This window comes from Lacerta agilis, chromosome 6 (assembly GCF_009819535.1).
Source record: "Lacerta agilis isolate rLacAgi1 chromosome 6, rLacAgi1.pri, whole genome shotgun sequence".
Taxonomy (NCBI): domain Eukaryota; kingdom Metazoa; phylum Chordata; class Lepidosauria; order Squamata; family Lacertidae; genus Lacerta; species Lacerta agilis.
The window spans coordinates 26,817,023-26,837,861 of record NC_046317.1 but is presented as its reverse complement, the minus strand read 5'-3'; the positions used below and the strand labels follow the sequence as shown (position 1 = coordinate 26,837,861).

The 20,839-nt window shown below is 41.5% G+C and overlaps 2 protein-coding genes and 1 long non-coding RNA gene across 3 annotated transcripts; all 3 read right to left on the bottom strand.

Moving 5' to 3' along the window:
- Positions 1-1,189: 1,189 nt before the first annotated feature.
- LOC117047876 (vitellogenin-2-like) lies at positions 1,190-8,971 on the bottom strand. Its single transcript, XM_033151104.1, has 16 exons — positions 8,928-8,971; positions 8,111-8,249; positions 7,833-7,987; positions 7,410-7,587; positions 7,121-7,246; positions 6,376-6,579; positions 5,838-6,055; positions 5,355-5,440; positions 4,774-4,898; positions 4,520-4,621; positions 4,038-4,151; positions 3,730-3,940; positions 2,994-3,063; positions 2,699-2,887; positions 1,443-1,563; positions 1,190-1,204 (listed from the first exon to the last, which is right to left on the bottom strand). The coding sequence occupies exons 1-16, from the start codon at positions 8,969-8,971 to the stop codon at positions 1,190-1,192; spliced, it is 2,097 nt and encodes a 698-aa protein (XP_033006995.1).
- Positions 8,972-9,231: 260 nt separating this feature from the next.
- LOC117047875 (vitellogenin-2-like) lies at positions 9,232-13,383 on the bottom strand. Its single transcript, XM_033151103.1, has 5 exons — positions 13,341-13,383; positions 11,864-12,012; positions 11,018-11,269; positions 9,482-9,643; positions 9,232-9,390 (listed from the first exon to the last, which is right to left on the bottom strand). Exons 1-5 carry the CDS (start codon positions 13,381-13,383, stop codon positions 9,232-9,234), a joined length of 765 nt encoding a protein of 254 aa, XP_033006994.1.
- A 268-nt stretch (positions 13,384-13,651) lies between these two features.
- On the bottom strand, positions 13,652-15,246 carry LOC117048193. The gene is made up of 3 exons (XR_004426814.1): positions 15,189-15,246; positions 15,041-15,061; positions 13,652-13,676 (listed from the first exon to the last, which is right to left on the bottom strand). It is a non-coding gene; the product is annotated as an uncharacterized LOC117048193 (long non-coding RNA).
- Positions 15,247-20,839: the final 5,593 nt, after the last annotated feature.

The following is a 20,839-nucleotide window of genomic DNA, read 5'->3' as shown; positions in this document are numbered from 1 at the left end:
CCATGCTGCAGCGTGATTCAGAGGAAAGCAAAGAAACACCTCAGTTAAATATATATATGCATCATGACATCATTCACTTGCTTTCCTTAACAAGGGGCAAATAATAATTGCTGTTCAACTGGCTACATAGCTATGTTAGTCGCTGCGGAGAAGAGGAGGTGGAGGAAACAGATTTGCTCCTTTGTTCAAAATACATTTTATCTCTAGCATGTCATACCCCATGATTCTTACATGGGCAGCTTCAACCCTTTAAAATGGCGCAGTCCCAACATAGCCCCCATATAGATCGTTCCACAGAACTATTTAGTTTGGACAGTAGAAGTGATACCTTAAGATCAAGTGTCGTTTACATACCTTTGCTGCTTCAGAAGCTCTCACATCCCTTTTCGTCCTCAGTGCTCCAGAGCCTAGCTGGAACTCCCCTTCAATCTTCTCCAAAGGAACAGCTGTATAGATTAGAAAGCGTGCATAAACGTTAGAAGCAGAAGGCAACCTTGTGGGTGCTTACAAACAGAATGTCTTGGCCATATGATAATACCTTGTATATACAGAAGCTCCACTTGATGTTCTTCACACAGGTAGTGCAACCAAGAAGTCACTTTGGGCATGTCTTTAGTTTTCTTGATGGTCTTCAAGCACAACTGTGTCATGCACCAAGGCACCCATATGCAAGTGGGCTTATACTTGTAGGAAGCGCTTGATTGCTGAATTGAACAGAGACTTGTCAGTATTTAGAAATATATCCCAGCACAGTAACATACGCCAAAACCAGAAATGGGCACCATACAATAATAATTTTTAAAAACCCAACCCTGTGGTATCTGAGGGGTGTGTGTGTGTGTGTGTGTGTGTGTGTGTGTTTTAGGAGGGTTCTGGAAACATTATTATTATTATTATTATTATTATTATTATTATTAGCCCATCTCATGAGTGGGGTAGTACCTTTTATAAAATACCACCTGTGGATATAAATTATGGGAAAGAAAAGCATTTTTTCTTCTTCAGAACTATTGCTTTGATGTGTAATTAAATTGATTAATTAATGAGTTAAAACTCATACAATGACTCAAGATTTCTCTGCTAAGGTGACACCTCTGGCCTTTTGCTAATAATTTACATCTTTACTATGGCACGTTAACTTTTGCAAAGGCATGTCTGTATTAGTTGTAAACCTAGCATGGAGCTAACATCATTTCACTTTTACCTGTAAATATCCACAGTGTCCAAAAACCTTCAAGAAAGAATCTAATTTCGCTAAATACACAAAGACAATTTCCCCCAGATTTCTAAACAATACTAACTAAATAAAAGGAGAGTTATAGAAGAAAAAGAAGGCTACATATCTGAACTACAATCAGCTAAATACAAGGACAGGATATAATGGCATTTACCACAGAACACATCTGCATGCGCGCGCACGCACACACACACACAATATATACCTTAATGTTGCCTTTTTCTGAGTTGAAATCTCCATCCAAAATATCAACGTCAAATCTTTCTGGAAGTACTGAAGCCTTCTTCTCAGAATGTATGTATCTTGCAACAGTATGTGCCTCGTGGCTGTGTGGATATGCAATGAAAACCCGGACAACATTATTACTGGCCCCAACAACATCAAACATACCATCTCAGGACTATTTAATTGCTCATCTAAAATTGTGTATGCCATCAAATGCCAACAGTGCCCTTCAGCTCTCTATATTGGACAAACAGGCCAAACCCTATGCCAAAGGATAAATGGACATAAATCTGATATCAGGAATCACAAGACAGAGAAACCAGTAGGAGAACACTTCAGTCTCCCAGGACATTCTATACAAGATCTCAAAGTAGCTGTCTTACTACAAAGGAATTTCAAAAATAGACTGGAAAGAGAAGTTGCTGAATTGCAACTAATTACCAAACTTAAAACCATGGAGAGACGTGGTCTGAACAAAGACATTGGATTCTTATCTCATTATACATGACAAAGCTATCTTTAGCCATCTCACCCCTTGCTTTTTCCTGTAAAACCAATTGCAGTCGTTAACAGTCGTCAACAGGTTTTCCACACCTATCAGCCAATCACCCATTCCCACCACCCTTCTGAGTAATACCCCTCCCCACTTTCTCACTATATATAAGGGTCTGGTGACTTCTGTTTCAGTGTATCTGAAGAAGTGTGCATGCACACGAAAGCTCATACCAAGAACAAACTTAGTTGGTCTCTAAGGTGTTACTGGAAGGATTTTTTTTATTTTTTATTTTGTTATGCAAATATGAATCCAAGCATATTGAAAAAGAACTCATTTGTGCTAGGAACACAGCAAGAGGAGAGAGGCCAGAGCTGAGAAGTAGGAGGCTGACTCTGGAGATAAAGGATGCCAAGGCTCAATTTTGGATTCTTGACATTGTTAAAAAATGACACTGGGCAAGTTAAGCTTATGGCCTGACTCAATTTAGGGCAATTTAGGGCAAGCTTATGGCCTGACTCAATTTAGGGCAATATATTCATACTAATCCTCCCTCAAAATGGAAAATTATATAGCAAAACATGATTTGGGGGAAGCCAATAACAGAGAATAATATAGCCTTGGTTTTGCATCTGGCTCTTACCTATAAATCCCCTATGGTCAAGTTGTATGTATCCTTACATATGAGGAAAAACCTTTATGGGCAGAAGCTAACAAGAAAAATGATAAAATAGCCACTCTACCTTGCCATTGCCAACTCAAATTGATCATCATGGGGTGGGGCAATTTCAAATTTGAAGTTCTTGTTTCTGATGTCCACTGTGGCATTCATCTTGAGTATGCCTTGAGTACGGATCTGGGCTCTCATTTCCAAACCATGTTGCATGTCGTATGTGTTCACTCCCCAGAAAATCATTCCGTAGCCCTGGAGGCTAAAAGGCAATGAGAATGAGAACATTTTAGTAGGCTGGAATAATCTGTCAGTTTCGTTTCTCTCATTTCCTTATTTTTCCAATCTAATAATGTTCATTTACTTACGCAAGTTTGCTGTCAACTTGAACGTGGATATTGGCTTCTCTGAGATCACCATGAGATAACTCTGTCCTTGCTAGAGAGACATATGGAAGACAAAAATGCTCAAAAGGAAGACAAAAATGCTCAGAACATAAGACAAACATCTATAAAGTTTCTCTTAACCATTTACTAGTGAACCATTTACATTAGTAAATATAGGACTTTTAAGGGTATTTGCTGATGATTTGGTATATCAAAGAAATAGGCCATTAACTGATGAAACATTGTAGAGGAAAACAGAGTGCTCTTCTGCTTACAACTCAGACAGGGATGTTAGTGTATTCTGGTGCTATTAACTAAGTTGTCGTGAGCATGACAGGTGATGCTTTGATGCAGCAAAAGACAGACCTTTGTTGTGCTCCCATTACACCTTAGTAAAATAGGAAGTAACTTCATTGAAATTAGACTAATGTGAAATGCAGTAAATCACATCCACACACCTTAGATTTAAAGCACGTTTATACCAGTTCAACAGCCATGGTCTTCCCCAAAGGACCCTGGGAACTGCAATTTGCCCCTCACAGAGGCACAATTCCAAGAACCCTTCTGAAATGACACTTCCGATTATTTTCTGGGGGAAGCAAAGTAATTAAGCCTGCTCTCTAAAACCTGGGTCTCAAATCTGTCATGCTCTGTGATTTTCTCCAACTTATGTAATTTCCAACAAACCATTGTGAAATTTGATTATCTCTAAGCTTACCCTTTAATAAACCTTGTGCCATGATGATGCTATTGGCTCTTGCTTGGAATGGCAGACCGATAACTGTTGGAACCACGTACTGAACTTCTAGCATCACAGCTTTCATAATATATTGGTTGAGGTTTTTAAGGCCTTCGATAACCTTATGCAACATGGGCATTTGATCTGGTCTTTGCTGCTGCATTTGATCTTGTCTTTGCTGCTGCATGGTCTATAGGGCAAAGATGCAATAGGTTAAAAGACAAGGAGACAAAGCTGATAAATATATTGTGCCGGGGGGGGGGGGGAGAGGACACAAACTTCCATACCTTCATATATTCCAGCATTTCACCATTGGTGATAAAGAAAAATTCTTGGCCGAAAAATTTGACAGAGGCAGATAACAGAGGATTTTCACGAGGGAACTCCTTGAATCCCGGCAGCTGAAAATCAAGCCCACAAGGGTTATTCAATACTGGGTTTATTCAAGTAAATTTAAGGAAATAAAGAGCAACAGAAATGGTTTTGCTATTTAATTCTGCAGCCCTCGGTACACTCCCGTTGCAAATGCTCACAGCTTGAAAGGACCGCTTTCCTTGATTTCACAATGCCCTCAGAAACAGCTCAATTTATTTAGCTGTGAGTGGGTTATCAGGTTATTCACTGGAGCTTTTGCCACACTGTGGCTCTCCATTCGAAGTGGAGAAATATGGCACCAAATCCAGGGGTTCACTAGTGTAACCACCCTGACAAGGACCTCCTCCATCATTTCCCTATGGCGAACGCACTGAGAATCTGGAAATATGCATACTTTTGCTTGAGTGTCCTTTATCTTCTGATATGCAGGGTATTGGTCGAATTGGTGTGTGTTCTTCCAGATGAGTTCCTTGAGGCCTTGAAGTCTTACTTTAACCTTTAAAAAAAACCGCAGAGAAAAAGTTTTGAGAACAGTTAGCTCAAGTTCAGCATCTGTGGAGCAACATGTTGTATGATATCAAAACAAATCTCTCAAGCATCCCCACCTCCCAAACCCTAGAAATGAACTGAATTAAATGTAACACAAACCTCTAGAGGATGAATAGTTGCACCTGCAAAGTTTACTTCTGTCTTCCAGATTATAGTCGAAGGGAGCATTGTTTGGGGGCTTTCGATCATAAACCATTTCACGAGGAATCCTGCTCTGTGTTTGCCTGCGATGGGAAAAGTGACAACAATGAGCCATTGTCGTGTTATTAATCCTTGTGAATCAAAATGGGATCCCGTGGCTACTACTGCTTGGAAAGATTTTCCCTGGCAGAAGCTTGTGACCATCCATGGGTTTTTTCGTTCGTGAGATTCAACAGGATGTTACTGCTGCCAACACAACAGAATATTTGAAATTTCAGTTTCAAATATTTGGTTTATTTCTACTTTTAGTCAAGTATTTTTATTTATTTGCTTGAATGTTTCTTTTTTGCGGGGGGGGGGGGGGGACTGCCACCCCCTGCTACACCCAGTACCGGTATGTTAAAGGGTCATTAAAATCATTGAGCGCTTTGGAATAAATGCTTTCAGTTCCAAAGTGCTAAGGAGCGGGTTGTGATATCCAAAAGATGGGTGGCTTGTTTGGATAAAAGCCGGGAAATGAACAGTTGTCTGCTACTTACTGCTGAAGCCGCTGACAAATAAAACCTTGCTCTGATGGAGGGGTCTGGGGTTCAGAAGTTTAAGAGCCATACTGCATGCAGAAGACCTAAATAAAACAGGTTTGAAATTAGCAGCAGCTAACCGCAAAAGCCTCTACATGCATGTTTGCTTGCTTGTTTGTTTGTTTACTTAATGCATTCATGTTCTGCCCTTTGCACAACAAATCCCAAGGTGGTCTTCAATGTCAATTTGATGGTTAAAATACTACGAAAACACATATAAAAATGAAAGCACTTCCCAAATTTGGCAGAACAAACAGCTCGATTACAGTGAATTGGATCCAGATTTAGTTATGCTTAGAGCAAACCTGCTGCAATAAATCTCACTAACTTGAGTCCCACTGAAATGTTACCAGTTTAGCAGTAGGACCAGAACCAACTATATAATGGATAGCAGCAACAGATTTATTGCATGAATGGTGATCTGATTGTAAATCAACTTACAGGCTGTAGTACAGTGGGGTCCTGACATTTGACCAAGCTTTCATGTGAGAGTAGGCAAAATTGACCAGTTGCAAATTGTTCTCTTTGAGCAATACATTGGCAATAGCTGTCACTGTTGGGATGGCAGGGTTGGTTTCGAAGAGGCCAATGCAAGCCATCATTCGGACGGTCACATTATATGAAGGGTCCGCAAAGATCTGGAGGAGAATGCCTTGCACCTACAGAAAGAGAAACACGCCATGTGGGGGATCAACTAATAGTATTTACCTGGCAGCAGTTGAAGGGATGAATCACATGCTCAGATTTAAATGGATCTGCCTTGGGGATCAACTCACAGACAGGAAAACAATGTATGGGAGAGCTTTAAATAGCTTTGAGAAAGGGGTTGTTGTTGTTGCTGCTGCTGTTTTAAAAAGATCTTTATTGGATGTGACTGTGTAAGTTTGTAGTCCATTGACAGCAGTAAATCTCAGCCACTTCATAATGCCAAATACTTTGCAATCAATATATCGAGGTGACTTTCCTTTGTTCTTCTTACCTTTGTAGGTTCCTGTTTGCCAATTCGCGCCATAGTCTGAACAGCAACTGCTTGAAGGTATTCTGAAAATCTGTGGGAATCAATCACGGTTTTCACTAGCTTCAGGCTGGCTGGCTGAGCTGCATTGCCAATGGCTTTCAGAGCCAGAATAATTTTGTTTTCATTGTTCTCCCTGATTGCGTCATTTAGGAAGTCGTGCAGAGGCTGCAGACAAATGAGATGAAGACTTTTTAATTCCATTCAGAACTCCATTAATGTTGTACGTGTCACTATCCTCGCTCAATGAGGAAAAGATGAAGAGTGAGATTGAGAGGGACCATAGATTACTGGAACCGCGTATAAGTGTCTCTATGGTTTCAGAATATGTTATGTGCTGATTACAAAAGTATAGGAACATGGCACTGATGGCACTGAAAAGACTTTAGGAGCCTAACAGTCCATTCACACAAAGAAAACTCCCAAAACAGGCAAGAACTATTTGTTGACAAGCTAACCCAAGATCCCAAATGTTACACAAGCATACAACTGGCCTTTTTGAAAGGCCCAGGGCAAAATTCACTCAAGGAAAGCTATACATCTTTGTGTGGGAAGCTAATCAAGTCCCTGTGTGGAGCAGGTTTGTTTTGGTTATGGTGGGATTTCAAAATTAATAGTTTAAGGTGTGTAATTCTCCCTTCTCTCAGGAAAGGCATTCTTCTTTTTATTTTTATTTTTGGGGGGGTGACTTGGAACAAGGACCATATACCTCAAGCAATTTGCTGTTGCAGGAGCCAGACTGAACACATTGTTTGTAGACGGTGGTACCATATCCCAGGTAGAAAATCTTCACAAGCCAAATTGATCTGGTATTCTTTAATTTGGGGAGCATTTTCTGTGGGTGAGAGAAAGAAAGATTTCCAATGAACCAGAAATTGAAGGAAGCTTCTTGTTACTTTATGATATTTTTTCTCCTGTAGATTTTATAGCTAATGTGATTTCCTATGTAACACATTTTTCATTCTGATACACTCAATTATAATTTTACATGTACTTACGATTAACACATCAGCAATTTCTTCAGCTTTATCTACATTAGGCTTGGCAGAGTGTAAGGCTAGGGAAATTATCCAGTACAATTCCAATTCGTGCAGTTCCTCTTTGACAACTTTTTCTTTGATGAATGTCAGTGATTCTAGAGTGCCAACAGAGGCGACTCCAATCAGGAAGGCATTCCTGCAGTGAGCATAAAAAGAACATTCTGAAAATTTCATTCTTCACTACAGAGCAAACACTGACTGGTTCCGAGTCCATCCACCCTTGTAGACAACAGGATCTAGAATCAATATAGATTGAAAGAAGCATGCTGATGATGAGCGTGAATGATTCAGGACAGGGGAGGGGGGGAACCTACATTTTGGTGCTAGTGTGTTTGCAGCCTATGATGCTGCTGTGTCTTATGTGCTAGTCAGCCAACTTACCTGGCATTAGGTTTGTTTGAAAACTTATTGTAGAGAAGGTGCAAATTTTCCAGATTCAAATAACGGAGCAGCTGGCTAAGCTGTAAGTACTTGTGGGCATTGTCTGCGCGGAAGTCTTGTGGCAAGCGGTCAAGCTGAACCAATAGCTCTTCAATCTGTCATAGTAACAAGAAGGAAACAGTAACTAGAATATATTCACTGTGATGGAGAAAAGCACACTGCTCTCTTATCAGCTTTATGAACAGTAGAACTATTCCATATGTCAACACATTCCCTACCTGTTGCTTAACCTCTCCGCTTCTGACAAGCATTTGGGGAAGAACCTCTGGGAACTCGTAATGAATGTTTACATTCCGAAGCTGAACCTGCGGCAGTTGGACATGATCATTTGTCACCTCAGTCAGTGTGAACCTTTGCCTGGAAGGGAAGAGAAAACCACAGGTACCATTCAGGGGTAAGGGATTTGTGCTGTTGCTCATCCAGGCAGTTTCTAGATCGGCCCAGGGAAAATTAGGAGGAGGACAACTGGGAGATATGGGGAAGCCGACGGAAATGTAGCCAAGACTGAGTCATAATTGTATCTGTAGTAGATGATGGGGAAATATTTGATTGGGTTGTTTCCACTTGCAGGCCTGACTTCCATTCCATGTGCTCACACAACAAACTTCTGTTGTTAATTTACACTCTGTGCAATGCCTCATTTACTCCTGAATGGAAGTCCGATGTATTACTGATGTATTAAAGTCTGTGGGGATACTGAAATCAAGAGAACGTAGACCACACGAATGACACCTGTCCCCATGAAATGGCAAGGCATTTGATTTCGCACCCCAAACCTTTTTTTTTTCCTTTGCCATTTGTAGTTTACAAAATACTCAACATCCTTAATTCGTCTCTTTCCTCCAAATGAATGGCAGGAAACGCGCCGTACTATGTTAAACGTTTCATCAGTTTCATCATTTCATCAGCTTGCCAGATGGAATTATTTCACCCTCTCCTCTCCTGATCAATGTTCTGGGGATTCTCGTGATACAGAAGGGCATGGGTTAAGGAACAGAGGTAGGGAAACCCCATTGCCTAGGTGGAAGTCCTTACACAGGGCTTGTGCGCTCGGGACTCATTAGGTTAATTCTGTCCATTGTCTCCAGGCCCAGGATTTTAAAACAAATGTTTCATTGGTGTAAAGCAGTTAAGTGGTCATGAACAGACTTTACCTACAGACATATAACAGCAGCTATTATTTGGGAGGATTTTCATTTATTTTTCTTTTTATTTTGCAATGCTGCAAATGCTTTTGGTAGCAACCCAGTTGCTACTAAGACCAACTCTTGCATAGCCTAGCTGGAAACATGGCTCACTTGCTGACTCTTTTAAAAGTTATTATTTAAGCTGTTGCTACTTACGTAGCTTTCATAACTCCGGCACCCTCAGCTCCACTGAATGGAGAAAGCTGGTAGACTTGTTCAGCATCGACTTGCATGATCTGAGCGTTAGCTCCAGAGGGATTGTATTTCAGTTTGAAGGTGAAAGCTTCAGTCCCTTGGATCACCCTGTTTTGCTATATAACAGAAGGAAACGCCTCTAGTTAGCACGGCTTTCAGGCAGACGTTACCCTCGCTTGCAAGCAAATCATGTCCCAACATTCTTACCAGCAGGCAGTTGGGGTTACGGTGGATGAAGAATGTTCCAATGCTGCGCTCCATTTTGTTCCTGCAGTTGTTTGAGTCTTTGGTCCTAGAAACAAGGACTGTGCTGCTCCTCCTGTCATCCCGGATGACGTATCTTGTGTGGCACTCACCTCCAATTCCATCCTGCAAGTATAGATATGGTCACTCTGTAGAATGGTACATGATAAACTCCAGTGGTTTTTTTATTGTTTTTATTTTTTAAATGAGAGGAAGAAAACATGCAAAGGAATTTGTGGAGTGTGTCCCAGGAAACTGGAACTAATGTTAGGCATGTACAATTTCCACAGCCAAGTGTTTCGTAGAATCATAGAATTGTGGGGTTTGAAGGGACCCCAAGGGTCCTTTGGTCCAACCCCTGCAATGCTGGAATCTCAGCTAAAGCATCCATGGCAGATAATGAGCCATGAATGGCAGGATGCACATCCATGACAGCATTCATTTAGTGGCTTCATAAGGGGCTGGACCTGGGGGCAGAGATCCAGGGCCCCACTCAATGGAACGATCAGGAAGGCTGGCTTACCACATTATGAAATAAGTGAATTAATACACTTTACTATCTAAATAGACCCCACCCTGGTTGGACTATTAAGTCTCCAGAGCATAAGAGTACCTAATTCCTAACTGCACCACTTATCTCATTTATTCTGTTTTAAAACACCACACATTATTGATTGATTGATTGGTTGATTGATTGATTGATATTTTAGACAGCCCACTTTATTTATTTGTTTGTTTGTTTGTTTATTGATATTTTAGACAGCCAGATAGAAATAGGCCTTGCAGTTATTTGAATAAGCCCCAAACACTGACATTGGCCTGTGGATTTCATGGTGAGGGAAACCCAAACTGTGGGAATCAAACCCTACCATCTGAAATCCCTGGGAACTTGCTGAAACTCAGTTCTGGCACCTTTCAGGTGGGCGCCATTGCCATTACAAGAGAACAAAGGAGGCGTTCGTGGTGAGTTCTGGCACCTCCTTTTGTAGAAAAATAGCACTGTCCAGGAAACCTCAATTGCAAATTCAATTACTCAATGAGAAAGTATTTAACTGAATAGCATTTCTAATTATCTAGGGAGAAATGGGAAATTTGGTGGCTTGGAGTGAGGTGAACAAAATGTTGCCTCCCTCCTCCTACAACATATAGGTGCTGATCAGGTTGGCTTGTTTCAGCATTGGTGTCAGGAGGACGAATGTCCACCTGAGGCCTGCAGGCTAATTTAAGGGACAGGCCATGTGATCCACATAGCTCCACCCTCCAAGGCCTTGCTACTGCTCCCTACCCGCAGCAACTGTTGCCTGAGGCAGCTGCCTCACTCTGCAAAATGGTAGGGCCAGACAGAAAAGCAGAAAACCACAGGAGTCATTCAGAGGAACAGAAAACAGTGGGGAAAGTTAAAAAAAAGGGGGGGGGAGGTATTTCAGTACTGAGGTAAACTAAAGCTGCTCGAAAAGACGAGTCCAAATGCATATTAAATGTACACGGGGGGGAACGAACCTCTTGTAGCTCATACTCTTTCTGGTTTTTAATTGACATGGAAAATCCGTTCAGGAAGCCTCTGACAAGATTCACACAAGGCAGAGGTGGGTCTCTTGGCACACGGATGTTCTGAACCTTGCCATTGACGTAGCCAAACACGAAAGAATATTTGGTGCAAGCAATAAGTGATTCAGGTTGCCTGGAGGGTGCAGCAAATGGAGGCTCTCCTGGAAAGATTCCGACAGCATCTTCAACTTTTAGAGATGCAATCTGAGGACAAAGATGAGAGAGTAAACAAATTGCTTTTCATTTTATTTCTGAAATGCAGAACAGTGTCTCAGTCTGCACCTGTAAATCCAACTGACTTCAGCGGGAGAGATAAACAGTGCCATCTAATACATGTCTACTCAGAAGTAAGCTCCACTGAAGTGTGTAAAGATTGCAGGGCGACAATTATTAGTTTCGGCTGCATCGTGCCCTTTCACGTTATACCGAATAACGAGTTAAATACAAACAGGATGCCCTAAAAATGATTATACTATCTACTGTATCTTTTTTTGCATTTGCTGTTGTTGGTAAATTGCTGCTTCACTTTTTCATGTTTAATCTTTAACTTAAGGTTAATTTAAAGCTCAGCATACATTTACTTTAAGGTTCATCAAGAACATCACCTACCCTCTCCCCTGCTACCAATTCTGTTTTGGATACACGTTCGATTTTAGGATTGTGTGATGGGTGGAGAGCACTGGAGTTTACAGTGAAAGGTAGATGGCACCTCCTTGCTTGCAATGCATCAGGAATTCTAGAAGGGATGCTCTGTAGTCTGATGGCTATTTAAAGGGGCTGCATAATGATGACATTTACCTTGAGAATATTTTCCTGATCCCCTCCATAGATATCTAGCCCTCCAGTCAGCCTCACAACAGATCTTCCCATCTCATATCCTTGCACTGTGGTGACAACGTCGGCGACATACTTGTAATGGTAGCGTTTCCCATGCTCAAAGCGTGGCTCTGCAAAAAAATAAGAGAGAACAATTTACACCTGATATGTTTCATATATGCATACCCAGCAGTGTGTCAATATTTTATCGGCTTAATCTATGTTGTGATTAACTTAAAACTTTAGTGGATTAATTACAGGGTATGTTTCACTCGCAGGGCTGCAATTTTATAGTTTTGCCCAGCAATAGGAAACAGGCAAGAAAATGTTTCTTTTAAGCATGAGTGCTGCTTTCGCTTACTACCGTTGCTTTATACTTCCTTCAGCATCTTGAAAATGTGTCCAATCTTGAGCTTCAGGTGAGGTGCGGATGCATTTGAATGTCATTAAATGATTAATCTAAAATATTCAGCATTTAGATAGGACCATAGCTGTTGAACCTTCCCTTTTTTGCAGGAAATTCCCCTATCAGTACTATACTGTACTATAGACTATAGTACTGACAGGGGAATTTCCCACAAAAAAGGGAAGGTTGACAGCTATGGATAGGACTTGAACGTTCAAAGCGCTTTAGGTCATTTATTTTGTGATCTCTACAACAACCCTGCAAGGTAGGTCAGTATTATTATCCCCATATTGCAGATAGATTTCATGGCTGAGGAGAAAATAGGGTGGTGTGCCTAAGGACACACACTGGGAATTTTCAGATTTGTAGCTCAGCCACACAGTGCAATCCTATGGCTATCTACTCAGAAATACGTAAATTCTCTTGAGTGCAATGGAGCTTACTTCCATTGGTAGGTGTGTGTATAATAGCAGGGTTGCTCCTGGGCTTCAACACCCATCAATGGTCAACGGGCAAGATAATGGGCCTGTGGTCTAAGAAGATCTATAGGGCCACAGTTTCCCCACCTATGGTGTATATAGGATTGAAGCCTTTGGCAATATACCACACCAGCTCAACTAATTCCCCCCTCGGGTAGTCAACTGCCCTAAAAGTCATGTTAATCAGTGTTATGACATGTTATAGACAGACTTACTGATTTCGGGAGTCACAATCTCTGGGAAAAGAAAATGGATAGGTTACACATTGTGTATAATGGTATACCATAACCGTTTCACCGTGAAATATACAAGTGGGTACTGCAACAAAATGTTTTGGTGTATCCTCATGTTCTAATAGGAGTGTTCCTAAGTGTCTAAGATTCTCGTCAGCCGGCCATGTCCCTCTTTGCATCACTCCATTCCATTTCCTCTCTAGTTTCCCCACCACCACCTCAAGTGGCAGTCAACATTCCATAGCTACTGAGCATGCTCAATCCTCATGGGACCGCTTTAAAGCGTTTGTTTGTTTGTTTGTTTGTAATAATTTGTACTTCTGGAAACCTCAGGGATTCACCAAACACACTTAATACCACCCTCTTGTTTCTCTGTTGCTCCATTTAGGATTCCTATTCTGTCACCATACTGGCTGCGGTAATTGATTATCAGTTAAAGAATCCATCAGTTAAAAACATTTGGTACTATTAATCAATAGTATGGAGCACTTTACAGTGTTCACATAAATTATCATGCTGCAATCCTTACAACAACTATCTAAGTTTGGCCTGCATGATTGTCCCTATATTCCAGAGGGAGACATATCCGAGCCTGAAAGGAAAAAAAAAATCAAACAGGATATTTTCCAGTTGGTTTCAATTCCTCTTAGACTTACCAGGTTCTTGCGTCTGGCCCTCTGAGGGAAAGAAATTGGATAGGTTAATGTGAGTATAACTGTACATACGAACACATGAAGAGTCTGCTGGATTAGGGCATTGTCCCATCCATTCCAGCATCCTGTTCTCACAGTAGCCAACCTGCAAGCGGGACCCGAGTGCAAGAGCAGCACTCTCCCCTCCTGTGCTTTCTAGCAACTGGTATTCAGAAGCATTACCACTGCCAACTGTGGAGGCAGAGCATAGCCATTATAGCTAGCAGTTGCCAATAGCCCTCTCTTCCACGAATGTGATTAGTCCTGTTTTAAAGCCATCTAGGCTGGTGGCGATTGTCGGCTCCAGTGGGAGGTTGTTCCAGAGGTTAACTATGTGCTGTGTTGATAATTACTTTCTTCTACCCTGTCCTGAATCTTCCAACATTCAGCATCAGTAAAGTAAACTCAATATTTTCTGGCATCTGAGCCTGCAGATTGGAGATCTCTCTCCCCCTCCCCCCACTTTAAAACACACTTTAAAATACCTCTGGGTTTTCCTGAGCATGCTGATAACACCCCCCTCCCTTTCCCTGAGCATTGCCCTGTTTCAGCTCCATTTCTTTTGGCACCTACCATCATGAGTTTGCTATCAGAGTGGCTTAGCTAAATGCTGGAAAATGCATTCATTACTGGAAAAGCTTTCTGCTGCTCAAATCTATATCCACAAAGATATATCCACAAAGGTTCATTTACGTCCATTGTGTTTCATAAAAGTATTGCTACTAGAACTGCATGCAACAATCAGATTAATTACTGAGTGATGATCACACTAAGACTTCACTTGATTAATAAGGAGAAAAGTTTTAATTAGCAGAGCTGTGATTTATGTATTTGTGAGCCTTTTGGGGCTTTGGTATAACACTGCAATAGGAAACGACATTTCTTTTGTACAGTGAGCTGTTGCTTCTGCTTATTAATTCGTAAATTACTTCATACTTCCTTCAGTATCTTTAAAAGATAGTCATGTTGAGCTTTTGGTGAGATGTAAGTGCGTTTAGAAATTATTAATGAATTAATTAATAATGCTTAGAATTTAGACAGCCCTCTATAATTTTCAAGCGCTTCTCATAATTTAATTCTTGTAATTCTTACAACAAGCCTGCAAGGTAGGTCATAATTATTGTTCCACATATTTCAGGGCTGAGGCTCAGAAAGATTTAAGCATCTTGGGTCACTTAGCAATAATTAAACAATAAACTTCCAGATTTTTGCAGTTCAGACACTATACTGCACAAACTCAGCCCAAATCTCTCCCCCACCCTACCCTTAGTAGTTGACTATCATAAATGCAACTTCAACAAAGGTACTATGGTGATTTTAAAATAAGGTTAGATTACTGAAGAACTTACTGGATGGAATCTTCTGGCTCGCTAGAAAAGAGAGAAATTGAATAAGTCACAATGTGAGTACTGACAGCAGAAAATAACCTTCTTCTTCTTTTGCTAAACTCCACAGAGTTCTGCAAAAGGATAATAGTAAAAGCAATTGCCGACTTACCCACAAGGGCGAACAGGAGGGCTAGGACAATTCCCCTCATGGTGAAGGCGAATGATAGCCCTCATCCACAGTGGGCATTTTATAGGGAGATCAGCCGCACCACATGATCCATGCTGATCAAGATTTTGCTGAGGGTGCAGATGTTTATCTCTCTCAGCAAACGTTTCTTTTGGCAATCGCTTATTTTTTTTAAAAAAATAATAATTTTGGGGGTGTAGATTTCCTCATGTCCAGCAGTCATCTTAGGTATCACTTTAGATGAGAGAGACATTGACCTGGTCGTTCTAACCTAACATATGATGCAATTGTTTGCCTACTGACAAATACTGATAAGTTATTCTGAACCCTGCACCTTCCATTGTATAGTCAAACATCTGGTTAGCCACTGTGAGAACAGAATGCCATACTTTCCAACATTTCTATGATGAAAATAGGGACATCCTATTATTATTATTATTATTATTATTATTATTATTATTATTATTATTATTATTATTATTATTATTATTATTATTATTATATTTATACCCCACCTATCTGACTAGGCAGCTTTCACCATATATAACAGCAGAATAAAACATTAAAAATTAAAAACTTCCCTATAAAGCGCAACCTTCAGATGGCTCAGGGGTCAGATAACTTCGTATCCTCCAATCTGATGAAAATAGGGACATCCAAAGGAAAAGCCAGACATTCCAGGATCAAATCAGAAATCGGGACGGCTTCTGTAAAACCGGGACTGTCCCTGGAAAATAGGGACACTTGGAATGTCTGGGATGCTGGATTAGATGGGCCTTTGGCCTAATCTAGCAGGACTCTTACTCTGATATAATAATAATAATAATAATAATATTTATACCTCACCCTGAGAGCCAGACTCGTAATCTGGTGAACCGGGTTCGTGTCTCCGCTCCTCCACATGCAGCTGCTGGGTGACCTTGGGCTAGTCACACTTCTTTGAAGTCTCTCAGCCCAACTCACCTCACAGAGTGTTTGTTGTGGGGGAGGAAGGGAAAGGAGAATGTTAGCCGCTTTGAGACTCCTTCGGGTAGTGAAAAGCGGGATATCAAATCCAAACTCTTCTTCTTCTTCTTCACCCATCTGGCTGGGTTTCCCCAGCAACTCTGGGCATCTTACAGCATATTATTATGTCCCACTCACTCTATTGCAGCCAGAGCTGGGCCAAAACATTTTGGCGCCTCAGGAGAACCACAAAATGCCCCCCACTCTGCCAGAGAAGAAGGAGCGAGCGACTATCTACATTGAGAACAAGGGTGGGGGAAGACCAGCAGCACCTCCTCTTTGCCCAGAGGCCATTGTGGAGGGGACTGCTGAGGAGGCAGCAGATGTGGCCCCCAAGGAATGCACCACAGCTGACATTGCCATTGCGGCAGCAGGAGGAGGTAATGCATTCCTTAGGGAGTGGATCTTCTGCCCCTGAGGCAGTCACCTCACCTTGCCTCATGGTAAGAGGTAGCCTCCTTATGGAGAAGGTACAGAGCTGTTTGATGGAGCAAGATCCTTTTCTTAACATGTTGAAAGTGGAGGGGCTGAGAAATACCAAAATATAAGAGCTGAAAGGTGTGGCACAAATAGATGGACAAGACCATGGAGGGCTTTGAAGGAGCCTGTGAAAGATCTGGGAGATGGCAAGAAACCTGTGCTGGGAGCTTCCTGGGGCATCCTGTAGTCTAGACCATCTCCTGTCTGAGGCAAAGGTCAAGATGGTGCTCTATCCACTCCTTGTTCAGAAGCCGGCTGGATTAGAAATTGACTGTTACTTGAATATCTGCAGTCTCTTCCACCACTACTGAAGACAGCAGGTAAGGTTAGGGGGAGCAGGTCAGGGACACAGCTCTGTCTTCTGTCCTCCATTGCTTCCCACCTCATTGCATCCGCCACCTGAGGCAGCTGCTTGACTCTGCCTGATGACAGGACTGGCCCTGATCAGCGCAACGCAATGGATTAATTATTTTGGCTTACGTTCTGGACAGAGGCAATAAGACTGAGGTGAGCTAATAGATTAACAGAGAGGTGGAGAAGGTTGCAGGAGTCAAGGGTGAGGAATGAACAGGAGGTGTCAGCTTGAAGGGTTGGTTTTCTTTAGAGGGGTGCTAAGGGAACAGGTAGTGGGGCATATTTTGCTATGTTTTAAGGAGAGAAGTGACAAAACTCATTACAAGGAAATGGTGGCATTATTCATAGAGAAAGCCAAGTCCATGGTGTCATTCTCAAGAAGGATGGAGAGGGGAGTGGAAGCCATGTGAGTAAAAAGGAACGTTGTAGTTTAGGACATACTGAGTCCATACCCTCCAACATTTATCTGATGAAAATAGAGACGTCCTATTCGATTATTATTATTATTATTATTATTATTATTATTATTATTATTATTATTTTATTTCTACCCCGTCTACCTGATTTGGTTGCCACAGCCATACTGGGCGGCTTCCAACATATATAAAAAACATAATAAAACTATACAGGACTGCATTCAGATGTCTCCTAAATGTTGTAGTTACTTTAACTGCTTGGCTCAGGGGTCACGTAACTCCATACCTTCCAACATTTCTCTGAGGAAAATAGGGGCATCTTATCATACCCTCCAACATTCCTCGGATGAAAGTAGGGACATCCTAAGGAGAAGCAGGACATTCCAGGTTCAGGTCGGAAACCGGGATAGCTTCTGTAAATCCAGAACTGTCACTGGAAAATAGGGGCACTTGGAGGGTTTGTGAGTCTGAGGCAGGCAGTGGACAGGCATTCAAGGTCCATGTTAAATGCTGGCATGGCCAGGCAACTGCCCAAACCCACAGTCCAAGAATGTCCACCACTGACCATTGGCCATCCTGGCTGGAGCTGATCGGTATTGGGAATTCATCAACATCTTAAAGGAAGATTTGTGCTTTTCTAAAAAATGTTGTTTTTCTAAAGAATGTACTTTAGATCTTCTACAGCATCGCCCCCCCCCCAAAAAAAGTTCCATCATTGCAAAAATATGAAGATACAGGCAGGGGAAAGGGGGTGAACAGATATTTACATGATTTAAATTTTAATATATAAATTCATAATCTGCCTCTCTGGGTTATTTTCCTCTTTGGCAACATTGCTGCAATTTGCAGTCTGTCCTTTTATCACAGGTCACAGTGACCAAGGGATTACTTTTTTGTGTACAAAAATATTGACAGTGATGAGCAAATATTGTATCTTCCATGAATGCCACGTTATGTAGGTTTCCAGAAGAAAGGGGTATTGGGGCAATAGCAGGTCAGTGGAAGCTTTCCCTGTTCCCCCAAAGGCAGGTCATTCCAGGGAAGCAAAGAACCAAGACAAGCCAAAGTCGTTTGTCCATCCAGCTTCATTGTAGCTGAATATAATTGTTTGCTGATTATTCAGTGTTAATAATATGGCTAAATTAAAATTCCGTCCCAATATGCAGGACTCCTTTTAGAAATATCCAAGCTTTAAAATGAATGTTTTAACTGGTTGAATTGGTATCAAGTGGGTTCCTTTATTAGATAGGAACATGTTGAGCAGCAATCCCTGAAGGATCGTTAAGCTATTGTTTCTGAGCACTGAAGGTGAAAGGAAGGGGTTGGTGTCTCGTACTTAAAATTTACTTCTTAGCATTGATATTGGCTCTGAAGAGGGCCTGAAACGGATGTAAAAAAAGTCCAACTGGAATATTTTGATAAAAGACAATTGTTGGAATTCTATGTGGTTAAATTTCCCATTTAAATCAATATAATCTAGTACGCGGGAACAAGCATTAAAAACACAGGTCATATATCATTTTTGCACTGTGAGACAGCTTCAATTGATGATCTCTAATTGAATGTTGTGTAAGGAACCAGGGTCATTCCAGCATATGTGGTGGACTTTAAAAACAAAGAAAGAAATGTTGCAGTTTTGTACTGGGGTCTTTGCAGAAATTACTAAAAATGCCTGGACAGCAACTACCGAAATCTCTGGAACTGGCACAGTTAAAGATTTTTCAAAACAATATGGATTGTCATTTCAAACCTCTAATGGGCTGTCTTCTTGTAGCTTACCTGCCTAGCTATTGCTCAAAATTGGAATAATGGAAGGTGCCACATTGTTGTTGTTCAGTCGTTCAGTCGTGTCCGACTCTTCGTGACCCCATGGACCAGAGTACGCCAGGCACGCCTATCCTTCACTGCCTCTCGCAGTTTGGCCAAACTCATGTTAGTAGCTTCAAGAACACTGTCCAACCATCTCATCCTCTGTCGTCCCCTTCTCCTTGTGCCCTCCATCTTTCCCAACATCAGGGTCTTTTCTAGGGATTCTTCTCTTCTCATGAGGTGGCCAAAGTACTGGAGCCTCAACTTCAGGATCTGTCCTTCTAGTGAGTACTCAGGGCTGATTTCTTTGAGAATGGATAGGTTTGATCTTCTTGCAGTCCACGGGACTCTCAAGAGTCTCCTCCAGCACCATAATTCAAAAGCATCAATTCTACGGCGATCACATTAGCTAATGGTTATAAAATGGCTTGGCAAGTCGCTCTGGTGGAAGAATTAACAAATATGTCTGGTTAAAGGAGCGAAATCTAAATAATACTTTTGTGACAAACTGGCACTCTTTTATTGTTTATACAAGCAAAGATGAGATACAAAGACTTTCTGGCTGTTGTGAACATTCTGTACTTGAATTTTAGTCCTTCCTGATGGGCTGTATTGACAGATTAATGGCCAGGGGTAATGGAGCTGTAGCCCACAACATCTGCAGGGTCATACATCCTCCACTTCTGGACTAAAGTGTGACTAATTTACAGCGAAATCCTACACGTCGATTCGGAAGCAAGCCCCATTCAGTTCATTGGGGTTTACTCCCAGGTTAATTGGATATAGGAGTGCAATCTCAGACTCTTATTCTTAGTGGGGTGGACTGTTGTTGTCGATTACATTTATAGACTGCCCTTCATCAGTGAGGTTCAAAATGTAAAATTACAATATAAAAACCACCAAATGCATAATAAAAATAAGAGCAAAAGGAAACCAATAATCCCCCCCCTCCCACAAACAGATTTGAAAGGCCATACGTCAATCAGCCAAAGGCCTGGTTCAAGAGGAACATTTTTGCCTGGTGCCTAAAGGTGTATTATGAAGGTGCCATCCCTGGGGAGAGCATTCCACAAGCAGAAAAGACCCATTCTTATGTTGCTACCCTCTGGGTTGTTCTTGGATGAAGCTCATGAAGAAGGGCCTCAGCTGCTGAACGTAGGGCCTGGGTAGGTTCAAATGGAGAGCGTCATTGAAGGTTTTATAGGTCAAAACCAGCCCTTTGAATTGGGCTTAGAAACTAATTGGCTGCCAGTGCAGTTGAACCAGGATTGACATTATATGCTCAAACTGTCTTGCTCCTGTTAAGCAACCAGGCTGCTGAATCCTGCACCAGCTGGTTTCCAACCTGTCTTCAGAGGCAACACGTTGCAGGAATCTAACCTTGAGGGTGTTGTGCTGGCAAGTTGGGAAGCTGACCGGTCAAGAAGTACTCAGGGAAGCTGACCGGTCAAGATTGCCTGTTGTTTGATCACTGTCAAATTTTCTCAAGCATTCCATGAAGCCAAGAATGTCAGTGTCAAAAGCAGGCAATGTGTTTTTTTTTTAATTTAATGTTCTGAATAAGGAGCT

Coding starts and splice junctions, on each gene's coding strand:
- LOC117047875 (XM_033151103.1), bottom strand. CDS start 13,383: ATGGAGCAACAGAGAAACAAGAGGGTGGTATTAAGTGTGTTTG. Junction 9,644..11,017: donor AAGAGTATGAGCTACAAGAG/GTTCGTTCCCCC, acceptor CTATACTTGCAG/GATGGAATTGGAGGTGAGTG. Junction 9,391..9,481: donor GTAACCCCAACTGCCTGCTG/GTAAGAATGTTG, acceptor TCTGTTATATAG/CAAAACAGGGTGATCCAAGG.
- LOC117047876 (XM_033151104.1), bottom strand. CDS start 8,971: ATGGACAGAATTAACCTAATGAGTCCCGAGCGCACAAGCCCTGT. Junction 8,250..8,927: donor CCCGAGCGCACAAGCCCTGT/GTAAGGACTTCC, acceptor CTTCCCTTCCAG/GCAAAGGTTCACACTGACTG. Junction 4,622..4,773: donor CAACTATTCATCCTCTAGAG/GTTTGTGTTACA, acceptor TTTTTTTTAAAG/GTTAAAGTAAGACTTCAAGG.